The sequence below is a fragment of the Mauremys mutica genome, chromosome 13 (assembly GCF_020497125.1).
Source record: "Mauremys mutica isolate MM-2020 ecotype Southern chromosome 13, ASM2049712v1, whole genome shotgun sequence".
NCBI classification, from domain to species: Eukaryota; Metazoa; Chordata; order Testudines; family Geoemydidae; genus Mauremys; species Mauremys mutica.
The window spans coordinates 29,295,937-29,309,760 of record NC_059084.1 but is presented as its reverse complement, the minus strand read 5'-3'; the positions used below and the strand labels follow the sequence as shown (position 1 = coordinate 29,309,760).

Sequence of the window (13,824 nt, the reverse complement as noted above, 5' to 3'; positions counted from 1 at the left end):
GAGACAGCTACTTAATTTTGTTTTAGTATATTTGCAGGATTTTTAATAAGAGTTTTTGCCACAATTCTGATCAAGTAGGATCAAGAAGACAGTTGCAACTATGTATCTTCAGAAGCTACGTAAAATTTGGGGATCTAGAAAACAAACTTATAAAGGTCTACTACACTAAGGAGAGTACGTTTTGGGAAGAGTATTTCACCTCTTGTGTTATACAAGTGGTCAAACTAAGAAGATCAGAATGGTTTCTTCTGACCTTATAATCTACGTATTCCCACAGTGAAGGGAGTGTATGCCATTTTGATGGCAATACTTCAGGGCTTACATAACATCGTTAAACAAACATAAAAAGGGGGAAGGAATGCAAGCAAAAATAGAGAAAGAATGGGTTAAAGAATATTTCAATAAATTAGATGTATTCAAGTCAGCAGGGCCTGATGAAACTCACCCTAGGATACTTAAGGAACTGGCTGAAGCAATCATGAAACCATTAGCCATTATCTTTGAGAGAACACATGGAGGACAGGTGAGGTTCCAGAGGGCTGCAGAAGGACAAACATAGTACCTATCTTTAAAAAGGGGGAAATGGAGGGCCTAGGGAACTACAGACCACTCAGCCTAAGTCTGATACCTGGAAAGACAATGGAACAGCTTATTGAACAATCAATTTATAACTATTATCCTGTGCTTACAAGGAAAAGCCATCATGGATTTGTCAAAAACAAACCATGCCGGACCACTCTAATTTCCTCTTTGACAGAGTTACTGGCCTAATAAATGGTGGGAAGCAGGAGACATGATATATCTTGAGTTTAGAAAGGCTTTTGATACAGTACCCCATGACACTCATAAGCAAACTAGTGAAACGTTGGTCTAGATGAAATTACTGTACACAGGGCTGGCTCCAGGGGTTTTGCCGCCCCAAGCAGTCAAAAAAAAAGCCGTGATCGCGATCTGCGGCAATTCAGCGGGAGGTCCTTTGCTCCGAGCGGGAGTGAGGGACCTGCCGCCGAATACCTGAAAGTGCCGCCCCGCTCCGGAGTGGCCGCCCCAAGCACCTGCTTGATAAGCTGGTGCCTGGAGCCGGCCCTGACTGTACATTGGGTGCACAAATGGTTGAAAGACTGTACTCAGAATAATTATAAATGGTTTGCTGTAAAACTGGGATGGTGTATCTAGTGGAGTTCCATGGGGGTTAGTCCTTGGTCTGGTACAGTCAGTATTTTCACTAATGACTTGCATAAGGGAGTGGAGAGTATGCTTAGAAAATTTTCAGATTACACCAAACTGGGAGAGGTTACAAGCACTTTGGAGCACAGGATTACAATTCAAAACAACCTTGATAAATTGGAGGATTGGTCTGAAATCAACAAGATGAAATTCTATAGTAAATGCAAAGTACTACATTTAGGAAGTGGGGGGGGGGGATCAAATGCACATGTACAGAATAGGGAGTAACAAGCTGGGTGGTAGCACTGCTGGATCACAAATTGAATGAGAGTCAACAAAGTGATGCAGTTGCAAAATGAGAATATCATACTGAGATGTATTAACAGGAGCATTGTAAGACAGACATGGGAGGTAACTGTCCTGTCTACATGGCACTGGTAAGGCCTCCGCTGGAGTACTGTGCCAAATTCTGGGTGCCACACTGTAGGAAAGATGCAGACAAATTGGAGAGCGAGTCCAGAAGAAAGCAATAAAACTAATAAAAGGTCTAGAAAACCTGACCTGTAAAAAAAGGTTACAAAACCCGGGCATGTTTAGTCTTCAGAAAAGACACTAGATGACAGTCTTCAAATATGTTAAGGGCTGTTACAAAGAGAATGGGGACCAATTATTTTCTGTGTCCACTGAATGTAGGCCAAGTATTAATGGCCTTAATCTGCAGCAAGGGTGATTGAGGCGAGATATTAGGAAAAGCTTTCTAACTACAAGGGTAGTTAAGCTCTGGAACAGGCTTCCAAGGAAAGAATGACGGAATCTCCATCATTGGAGATCTGGTTGGACAAACTTGTCAGGGATGGTTGAGGTTTACTTGGCCCTGTCTCAGCACAGGGGGCTGAACTTGATGACCTCTCCAGGTCCCTTCCAGCCCGACATTTGTATGGTTCTAAGTCATCTTAATTCAGCTGGAGATAGCAGCTAAGTAATTTGTTGGAACAATTAACAGTTTAACAAAATTACTTACCATTGTGTGAAGAGGAATCACTGAGTTGCCTGAGCATGGAGATGGATGCAAGAATGCTTGGATTCTAATCCCAATGCTACAGCCAATTTGCTGTGGATTTGAGCAAATGGCTTAACTTGTGCCTCAGTTTCCCCCCTCCCCCTCTATAAAATGGAAATAAAACTCTCCTACCTCTTGTGAGAGGGATTATGAGGGCTGTAAGCATAACACTATATAAGGAGCTCTTTGGACAGCTGAAATGTAAACTCTGCAACAGGATATATTGATTAGTACAAAAATCCACTCACCACCTTGCAGTAAAATAGGAGACAGATCTAAGCATACTGTGCTCATCATGGTTTTTGGGTTTTTTTGGAAGGGGGAATGGGGAGGAGAGAGAAGCGAAACCCACCTATTCTACAAGCCATAAAGCAAAACTATAGATTAGTAAACAACAACAGATACCTGTGCTGCTCTGCTCTGCCTCCTCATTTGCTACCCGCATCAGGGCATCAAGAACAAGTGCATTGTCCAGCCATGTGTACCACTCCTCTAACTCCTGGAGGAAATTTGAAGTACCCGTTGTTTCTGATACTTTCCTCGTTGCCAGTTTGCATAATCGCTCAACAAAGCCTGGAATATTCAGGAGTGTAGCTACAACAGGAAAACAAAACAAGTCAACAACCAACAAAAGACTCCATGCCAGATGGCAAATTCACTTTTCAAAATGCTCCTATCAAAGTATACAACAGTGTACTCAAAAGGTATTCTATATAGCTGAAAGGATCCAAATATTGGATTTTTTTATCAGCACTCAACAGCAGCAAGAGGGATCCTAATTAGACACGACAGGTTGGTAAAAAAAAATCATTTTTTAAAAATTGATTTTTTTAAGCCTAGAATGTCTGCTAAATCAGCATGAAGCGATGGAAACAGCTACGAGCATGGTTGAGAGCTCTTCTTGTTCAGAATATCATCAAGTTGCTTCATCACTGAGGTTCAGCCTGTTACTGTCCCATTTAAGTTCTCAGCCATTTTGACTATGAATTACACCCATGCGACAGCAAGGGCTTTCAGCTACTAATTTCAAAATTACCAGAGGCTCTTATAATTTGAGTTTAAGGCCTAAACTTACTATAAACTACTTGCTTAAATGATTTTAATAAGTAAATAAAGTCTGCCATGTCAAGAGTCCTAGTCCACTCCGATCTCAGAAGTAACTCAACCAAACACCACCCTTACTCAACAGCTAATTAGCAGGCAACAATTTCACCGGTTGTATGAGGAAGACTGCATAGATGATGAATTACCTGGCCCACTGCTACAGTTCTTCAAAACCATCCACAGGACTACAACAAGTACATACAATAGCCTCAAACACCCTTTGCCTCACTGGAGCACCCAGTCCTCATTTGACACCTGCACAAAATCTACACAACTCTTCCAGGACAACACAAATACAACCACCCACACACCACCACAATCAGCATGTAGAATAACCCAACCATAACTCTGAACATCCGCTAAGTCAGTGTGATGTGATGGAAACAGCTACCTGTATGCTTGAGAACTCTGTTTAAAATATCACCAGATTCCATCATCACTGGGATTTGCAGTGTTACTGTCCAATTTTTAAGTTCTCCACCTTTTTTTAAAACAACAAAAACACACCCACACACCCCTTTACAAATTACATCTGTGCAACAGCACAGGTTTTCTTCTACTAGTTTAAAATTAAACTCAAATTACGACAGCCTATGTTATGGCCTAAACTTACTATAACCTATTAAAATAATTTAAACAAAACAAAAACATCCACATCAATACATTCGCTACTGAAGTTTTAAAGAGAGGTAGACCACTGAACTGGTGGAAGTAATTGGATAAGGATCTGGAACCAGAGTTTGTTAAAGTGTTAAATTGGCTTTAACAGTAGTTGCCTCTTCTGCAGATGCAAAGTTAATTTTATTTTCATTTCACTTTATTCAACCAATTCAGTTCAATGACCAGCTCATTCAAAATTAAGAAACTGATTGGGAGTTGAAAAAGCAGGAAAGCTTGTTTTCTTTCTCCAATATATTAAAAGAAACTGAATGAGAGAGCATGGTATCTACTACTTCAAAAATCATGAAGGACATGGTGATCAAACAATCAGTACAATTCACAACTACAGATAATACTTCCTTTGTTTAATAAATCAATTAGTTTTAAATGCACGTTTTAACAACTTTTTCCCCCCTATATGTATAGGCCATTTAAGTAGCTTTATTTAATCAATAAAACAATGTTGCATATTTTTAATTGAATTCCAATTTCCATCCAAATAGAGCTTGAAACAAGTAAAAAAACCATAATAAGAAATGCATCATTCAACATTTTCTAACATAACAAGGAAATGTAAAAATTAAGAATCTATATAACTGCCTAAATAAATCTACAGATATAATGTATCCTTCTGGTTGGCAAAAAAGTACCAAATTTAGCATAGAGACTATATTTAGTTGAAAATCAATGTGTTTTAATGATTACCAACCAGTGGAGAATCAACTAAAGGAAAGTAACTAAAAAGCAGAAAAAAAAAGAAAGATCAAAATCAATTATTTAAATCAAGGTTTCCTGCTTGCTGGTTTAAATCATGATTAAAATTGGTAATTTACATCCTTTCCCATCCAGGGTGGATTGATGTTGCTGAATTACACATTGGATTTGTTTTTGTTGATTCATATGTCAACTTTGAATAAAAGCTGCACTTTGCCCTCAGTGTAGGATACATAATATCAGGTCTTCATTATCAAATAAAATAGAGCTGTTAGATATAATCCTACACTAAATCTTCATCCTTGTACACTCAAAAGCCAAGGCCCTTAGTTCAAGTACCACCATTTTGAGTGGCTGCAATTCCATCATCAGCTCATGTCAGCCATGGAATTCTGAACTTAGAAAAAGAAAACCTAAGTTAAAATTTTATTTGAAAAACAATATTTTAGGTTTATACATTTAGATCCTGACCCTGCAAACATGCAAATGGCTCACTTCAAGCATGTGTGGAGAGACAACTGAAATACTCAGATTTAAGCATTTGCAGGATCAGGAACATATTCAGTTAGTTTGCTTAAACAGCCTGAAGATTTGCACATTCGCTTTAATGTATTAGAGGTCCTTGGATCTTCAGCCATAAGGGCTTATTTGCCGTAGAATAGCCATTTGTCACCATCCAGTGGCCACCACTCTCATGCATACATACATTTACAAAGAGCTTCTGAAAAGGTCACTCTGTTGCCCACAGCCAGTGCAGAATGCAGCAGCATGATTGTTGAGAGGTGTGAGGAGAATCTTTTTGGCCAGCCCATTGCTTCATACTCTGAATTTGCTACTTGTAGATGTGGGCTAAGTTGAACATTTAGATATTGACACTGAAACCCCTAAATGGACTGGATCCTAATTACAAGAGCTTCCAGGAGTCTCTATATACCAAAGCCCCAGGTTGCTCATATTTCAAAGTGTTTCAGCACAGCAAAAAGTGAAACCAGTTCACTTCCCTTTGCTGGCATTTTAACTGATTACATTGCATGATAAAGCCTAGAAGGCTTACAACAAAGTAGCAGCTTAAGATAACATTCAAGATACAAGTCAGAAGTACTCAAGGCAATAAGAAAGCTCACATAGTGGCCTGAAGTTCAAAAATGCTGAGCACCTGCAGCTACCAATGCCTCCCAACAGGGCATGATCAGGTGTTCAAGCACCTCTGGAAAAAAAAATTACAAACCATCAGGGACTTTAAATGTAAGCAAGTTCTATATACAAATCTCAGCTATTTGTTTAATTGAGTATACTTAATAAACGAGTCATTATACCAAAAAACTGCGGTCAAAACGTGACCCAAGATTTAGCCTATTATGATTTGAAACTCCTTAAAATATTTAATCCTCAACATTCAGTTTTATTCCAAAAATGCCAACTCAACCTGAAAAGCAGCACACGTGTTGCTTCAGGATTTCCAGCAAGAATTTAAGATTAGACAGATTTTGAAGTTTTGCCCAATACAATTTCTAGTTCAGACTTTGGTCTGGACTGTTCTCTTACAATGGTTCTCACCTTCTGATATCTAATGTAAAAGGGTATTTCACATAACATGGAAAATTAACCCCTGAAACTAAGGAAAAAGAGGCATTCTATTTAGATCACACCAGTGTCTTCATAAACATGACTACATGCAGGCTAGAAATCCTAAGTCCACAAATAGTGATAAATCCACATGTAGCTCTTACATAGCCCTTCATAAGCACAGCTCACTTGGAAACTGTGACAGAGGTCAATGAGTTGGCTCACAGTCACAAACCAAGTTAGTTCAGGGACAGACACAGAACTTCAGTCAGCTTCCGAGCCTAATGCTCTAATGCACCATGCTACCTCCTCATCAGTACGTATGAAATAGATCGAGAGTCTCCCTCCCCAGGGAAGTTGTATTTTCCCCCACACACACTGGCATAGCAAATGGTAGGTGACTGTGGCCAGACTGGTATTAAACATTTTTTTCCTTAGTGAGAGAGAAAAAGACTGACATATTGATCTACAGTAAGATACTGGATAAAGCCACCTGATACCACTGTAAATGCTTCCCTGGATAATAGACAAGCACTGGCTACACTTATGGTACTGAGACATTATAGCCTGTCACAGCATCAAAACATCTTCCTTCCACCGCAACCATCAATATCTACTCAACTAACTTCTTGGGTGCATGTGAATCTATGAAGATTATAATCAAACTAAACTGTTCTTTTTTGTTGATGATCGTTTTGGTAAGAACCTCCATGGAATGCAGAATTAAAGGAATAAGCACCATAAATGCAGAAGGTTTACAACATCACAATACAGAAGCCTCAGACTCTTGACAAGACGAAGACAAGGTTTATTACTTCCTTTCTGATTCCTCTGGACTTGTGTTTAGAATGCAACACTCTAGTAACTGGGACACTTTACCTTGATTAACTTCAGCTCGAGAAGGACCCAAATTTTTTTTCTGCTGTGCATTTTTAGCAAGAAGCGTATGTTTGTCATCACTCCCTGTGTCAAGCTCTGAAATTGTGACTGCAAGGATCCTACAGAAATTGGCAAGTTGCTGTTGATCAAAACTGGATACTAGACTTGCAAGATTGGGAATATCTTCTAATTGTATCATTTCCTATAGAAGACAAAACAATGCATTGATTGTTTGATGTAATAAATCAACAGTCTTTTCACCAAAATCAACGTTAACAGAGGGAACATATAAAAATTAAAGAGCCTTCCCCATCAGCATTAAATTGTTTTAAATTTAGTCAGAGACAAGGGTAGATGGGTAGCAGAAGTTCCTCAGAGTTTGAAAGGGGCTATGAATCCCAACCTAACGCTAAGATCCCACATGTTTACTAATTTATGAGAGAACATCATTCTCAAATCTTTTTTTTTTAAAGTAAAAACAGAATTGTGAAAAAATAAGTATTAAGCCAATTTTAGCTATTCTGAAGTTTCGATATTTTGTTGGTTTGTATCCCCAAATTTATTGAAGTTAAATGGATCTATAGATGGACTGCACTGTCAGATATTTTTAAATTATAGTTTAATCTGTGATAAGGGAAGATTCTGAAAAGTAACCAGAAGGAAGGATCAGACAAGTGTCTAAGCATCCTTCAGAAAAGGTAAACATCAAAATATACATCTTAATAATTAGTCAGGAAAAAACTAACCCTATAACCCCAAAACCCTATCTAGAAGGCAGAAATTAGCTGGACACTGAAGTCCAATTACTGTATTTCACCACTGCAGAAAAATTAGCAGAGGAAAGGGAATAATTAGTATGCAGCAGTGACACCCTCTAAGAAGGGATACTGCCATATTATTCAGGGCTACCATTTAGAATTTATTTAAAAAGTACTACAGACATTTTTAAAAACTGAGCGGTTTTGGAATTAGCAGGACTCACTGCATGAGAACCAGGGAGTAAAATTGACAAAACTGTATTTTCATTGTTCAACATGTCATCTTGCTGTTTCAACTTTAATACAACTTTTTCTTAACACAAGGAAGCTTGGCTACCAATATTTTAAATATTACATCCCTTTAAGGCAGAACTGTTATCCTAATACCCAGTGACCATGCACAAAGTCCAGAACATTAAATTAGAACAGACTAAAAGCCACCATGACTGACAACTTCTAACAAAAAGATGCCTTTTAGGTCAATTTGGAAAACAGTTTAGTCTGACATATGCATTCTTCAGTACTTAGTGATGAGAATGAAATTCCCAAGGTTAAGACAGAAGTACATCTACTTTACAAATGCAACAGTGTCAAGAGATCAATTTACATTGGTCCCTGACCTGATTATAGCACTCCTGCCCAAGGTTTTACAATGGTTATATGTCTCCAACAACATTTTATTTGTAATACTAAATAACATGGTAACAAATGGCAAATTTTCTTCACTGCATGTTCACAAAAAAACCCAACACACTATTAACATAACTGACTTTTCCCCTCTAGCACACAACCCTGAACAGTTACCTGAACAGTTATGCAACCACAATTATAGGAAACATCCACAGACCTTTTTAACTCCTAGGATATCTTCAATAAGTGTTGCTGTTTGCAGAAATGTTTTTTTGTTTGTCATCAACGTAAACAGGAACAACACAAAATCATTTCTTTCTGCCAATCGTTTAGTGACTCCTTCAGTCTAGAAGAAAGCGAGGAATGGTAAAATACACCCAACAATGGCAGGTGGCTGCACTGGCAAATCAGATGTGATAATCATACATAGCAAGCCAGTTTCACAAACACTCTCTTGGGTACCTATTCAGCAAGTCCTAGAAGTTGGTGACATGCTGTCCAGGGAGATGAACAATTCAGCTAATCCTCATGAGGCCTGCTGAAACTACAGGTCCCAGCATGAAAAACTCCATTTTGACTTGAATTGTTTGCCTGCTTGGAACAAGATTAAATGTTGCACAGCTGGACCCTGTGTTGCCTGTGGGACCTGATAACAGTTGCATTAATCTCTATTTTAGGGAAATTAGATGGGGCCCTCAGTCTCTTGCCTAACTGCTAACATACTTCTCAGTTGAACAGAGTTTGCTCAAAGTTTCCACTGACTTCAATGGGGCCAGGATTTCACCCTGATCACTGGTTGGAGTAAGGTTGCTCTTTGGTTTAATTCAGTATTTTTTATTCCAGAAAACCTTACCCCAAATGCTCGAAAAGTCGTCTGTTCAGAGTTCAGCAAAACTGACCATGTACTAGTGGCCATAGCATAGAAACAAGACCTCAAGAGGTCATCAAGTCCAGGCCCTTATGCTGAGGCAAGACCAAGTAAACCTTGACCATCGCTGTCAGGTATTTGTACAAACTATTCTTAAAAAACCTCTATTAATATGGTATTGATCAAATGGATTAGATATCAGCATAGATATCATACCTAGATATAAAGAGAATTAATCCAGAACTGCACCAAGACATTAGACAGTCTTACAATCCTGAAGCACCCCTCCATTCAAATCCATCCCAAAAATCCAGAGAGGGCACTACAATTGAAATGAGTTGTCAGCCAGCAGCTATTCTATGGATTGCAAATGTGATAGCTGCATTTGATCTAAAAACGATCACAAACTACCTCTATTTCCCCCCCTTAGTAGATCAAATAATGAATACTCAAACACCAGCCCTTGCCACTTCTACAGGGTCTCTGTATTGTTTAAAGAACACTGTGTACTAATACTTTTGTAATGTTAAGAGAAAGTCAGTTTCCCTAAAATGGTTCCAACCCAGTGATTACATGCAGCATTTCATTAAAATGACTATTTTAAACGTGCTCATTTATCCACTAAAGGGTTATGACTAACTATACAATATTGAAAATACGTTACTTATTGACAGCGTTTTAGTCATTAGATATGCACTTTAGGCCTCAATTTTTGAGCCAAGTTCTCTATAGATTTCTAACCTGCAGCCCTTCCTCGGCACTCAGGCTCCAGTGATTGACAAAGGATGTTCTGCATATGAATTGTCTGCAGGATCAGGCCCCTAACACCCTTGGTTGACTAGGCCATTGAATGGCGCACAGGCAGAGATGCTCAAATTAAGAGGTGGGCATACATTTTTCTAATTTTGCTGTTTCTGTTTCTAAGTACAAGAGCTGAAAATAGCTCTCAGATGGGAACATGAATATGTAGACAAATGCCCACAATAGTGTGTCAGAATTACTGGGCACTCAGCTACTGCAGTGGTGCATTATAGAAAGCCCTATAAATAAAACACTACTTAGACAAACGCTCAAACACAGAGAGTGGCTGAATATAGTAGGTCCAGATACGTAACCAGACTTTGGAAAATGTTAGAGTTGCATTATGTCTTTAAATTATGTTTTAAAGCAAATATGCTTTCATTCCTGGGGTATGTGCAGCCAATGCCGAAGCATGGAACATGTTTGTTTGCCAAGAAGAGGAACATACATATTTTAAAAAAGGTAATACTTACACATATGCAAGTGTTGTACAATATGCTTAAGCAGTCCTTGATCAGGTCATCACTTACTACAAAACAAAAATAAGACACCAATTCATTACACAGTTTCAAGAACACTTAATTTCTATGCTATTATCACTGAACATTGTGTATGACATTTTATATATTCAATTAAACAGCCTGAAACGGATATGCAAAAAAATTAAGCTGCAATTAGCAAGCAGTTAGAAATGATTAATGAGATACCCGACCAGTATAGTCCAAGAGATTTAATGGCCTGAGGACATGCTAATTCTAAGCTACGTCCAACAAACATCAATCTTCTAGTCTTTCCCTCCTTGAATAAACCACCACCAACTAACATGGTTTCAAAGAGAACGCATTTTCCCAGTGTAAACAAAACCTTTGACAGATTTTATCTTGATATTTCACCTGTGAATCTCAGGCCTGGTCTACACTAAAAAGGGGGTTCGAATTAGGGTACGCAAATTCAGCTACGTGAATAGCGTAGCTGAATTCGAAGTACCCTAATTCGAACTACTCACCCGTCCAGACGCGGCGGGGTCGAACTCCGCAGCTCCCCCGTCGACTCCACCACCGCCGTTTGCAGTGGTGGAGTACCGGAGTCGACCGTGGCGCTTCCGGAGTTCGAACTATCGCATCTAGATCAGACGTGATAGTTCGAACTCCGAGAAGTCGAACTCACCGCGTCGACCCGGACGGTAAGTGTAGACTAGCCATAAGTTTCTTCACTTGAGAAGTGAGGAGGATATCACAATAATACTCCTTCTCAGAGATATTGCAAGGGCCACATAGTGTCTGGTAGACATGGAAGATGAAAAATACAAATATTGAGCCTACTGAGCTGCTTCAGCAGACAAAATGCTATTCTGAAGCAACTAGTTAGTTCACTTTGGCACACTCCCTTTATTATATAGTTAGGAAATTACTATTCATTACATGTCTGGAAAAATATGATTCTCTTCACTGACTCACTCAACAGCTCTGTACTCTAGGAACAACATTCTGGAGTGATTGAATAGGAGCTATATAGCCACCAGTAACTTCAGTGGAAGTTTCTAACATTTGTTGATCTGCCAATGCCTGGAAACCAAATTTATGCATTGGAAAAAATATAGACACCAACAAACTATGCCTTAAACACATACTGACTATAATTCACCCCCTCAAATTAGCACCACAGAGAATGACTGACAGTTTTCCTATTTCAGGAAAAGTGAATCATTTGTTTAGTAAAGAAAGGGTGAAAGATATAAATAAATGGAGGAGGAAACCAGGAAAGATACTGAAAAATGGCTATTTAATCTTAAACCTTGTCTACTTACTTTTCTGTTTCTTTTTCTGTGTAATAAGAGTTGGTCTCATAAGAATTTCCACTAGAAGCTGTGAAAATAAGAGAATGAACTGAAGTGTAGAGTCATTTTAACAGACTCAATCAAAAAGATGGTTTTTATCATCTCTAAATAGCAAGCCCCAAATCAGTCCGATTTCCTAAAGAGCTATAAATAACAGCGAGAGTGAACCACTACAAACATGGCCGCCTCAATGTACCGTACCTCCTTTCTGGTTGCATGAAATATCACGTGGCCTGCTGTTAAGCTATTGATCTTGTTTTGGAGAAAGTCAGGCACTGCAAATGCACTTGTAGCGCTGCACACATTCATACACATTGAATTTTCCCCAAGAATAAAATAACAGAGATATCACATGGCACTATGGGATCCCACTACTGGTTGGCCCTTCGGAACTGAAGTTATAAACATATTAAATGAAGTATTTCAAACTTACCAAAGTGTTTTTTGAACCAAGTGCCCTTTTCCACCCCCAAACAAGATCCCTTTAACAGCTATTCAAGGTAACAGATTGCAGTAATGCCTAGCCCACCAGATTTTAGCATCATTTCAATTCTACAGGCAATCACCCACAGCCATTGCCCTTACAACTGGAAGCAAAAAGAATTTTAGATTAAAAACAAAAGTTTTCCCTGACTGATTATGATAGTTAGAGCAAGCTGATTCTCCTCCTCAACAGTGAACAAAGGTAACTAACAGGAGAGATTTGGAGGGAGTTTAGAGAAGGAGCATGAAAGGCTTTCCTTCCAGATTCAGCACTTGAGATTTCAAACTGCTTAGTGATGCAACAGTGGTGGTGACCTGCTACACATGTGCCATGTTCTCTATCCTGCCTGAAGAGGGATTTTCTGTGCATGATCCTGTTCAAGATGGTGGCTGTGCTGGAGGAGAAAATTGTTGGATTGGAGTGGGAAGTAGAGATGTTACTGAGAATCAGAAAAGCCGAGTAGTTCCCTAGTCAACCAGCTTCACAAAACATCAGTACTCCAGGTCCTGAAAGAATACTGTTTGGGAGGACAGGGGGGGCGGGGGAAGAGAAATGTGCCATCAGAGCCACTATTTCCCTTATACTCCTAGCTGAGGTGACCACCACCAGCAAGGCCGTTTTCACTGACGGGTACGTAAGCAAACAGTAGCCATGGGTTCGAAGGGAGGTCTAGTCAGGCTTTTCAATATTAGGTTTAGGTCCCATGTTGGGGTGGGATGTCAGAGTTGGGAGAAAAGATTTATTATACCCCTGAGGAATTGCTTTGTGGTTGGGTGTGATGGCAATGAGTATCTCTCTACTTGTTGGTAAAAGGCTACTATAGCCGCTAGGTGGACCCTGAGTAAACAGAGAGAGTCCTAATTTTTTTTTTTTTTTTTTTTTTAAAGTCAGTACATAGCCTAGGAACTTCGGAAGAGTAGCAGATGTCAAAGAAATTTGTTGGGAATTACACCACGTCTGAAACCTGGACCACTTTTGCAGGTAGAATACGGAGTGTTGTGGATTTTTTACTGCATAGTAATACCTCTTGTACCTCATCTGAGCAGGAGCTTTCTATGCATTGGAAGAGTCAAGCCTTGAGGCAGAGAATCCTCAGGTTGGAACGTAGAGTGCATTCTTTGTTTGGCGAGAGGAGGTATGGAGTGGACTGAAGTGAGGAAAGGCATACAGAAGATCCCTGTCCCACAGAAGAAGTGTTGTGCAGGGAGTGTGGTCCCATCCCTGCTTTGAGAAATGTCATGGACATTTCTTCTACAGGTAAGTGGTGAACAGGTTTGTGGTCTGTCTCTCTCCCAC

The 13,824-nt window shown here is 39.3% G+C and overlaps 1 protein-coding gene across 1 annotated transcript in view; it reads right to left on the bottom strand.

The window, feature by feature from the left end:
• The window catches only part of LOC123347176 (transient receptor potential cation channel subfamily C member 4 associated protein), a 74,778-nt gene that overhangs the window by 33,389 nt on the left and 27,565 nt on the right, over positions 1-13,824 (bottom strand). Inside the window, exons 4-8 of the mRNA XM_044984552.1 lie at positions 12,015-12,072; positions 10,681-10,736; positions 8,756-8,884; positions 7,151-7,352; positions 2,633-2,821 (exon numbers count right to left, since the gene is read on the bottom strand). Coding sequence (XP_044840487.1) covers positions 2,633-2,821; positions 7,151-7,352; positions 8,756-8,884; positions 10,681-10,736; positions 12,015-12,072 — 634 coding nt within the window. The remainder of the gene's footprint in view (positions 1-2,632; positions 2,822-7,150; positions 7,353-8,755; positions 8,885-10,680; positions 10,737-12,014; positions 12,073-13,824) is intronic.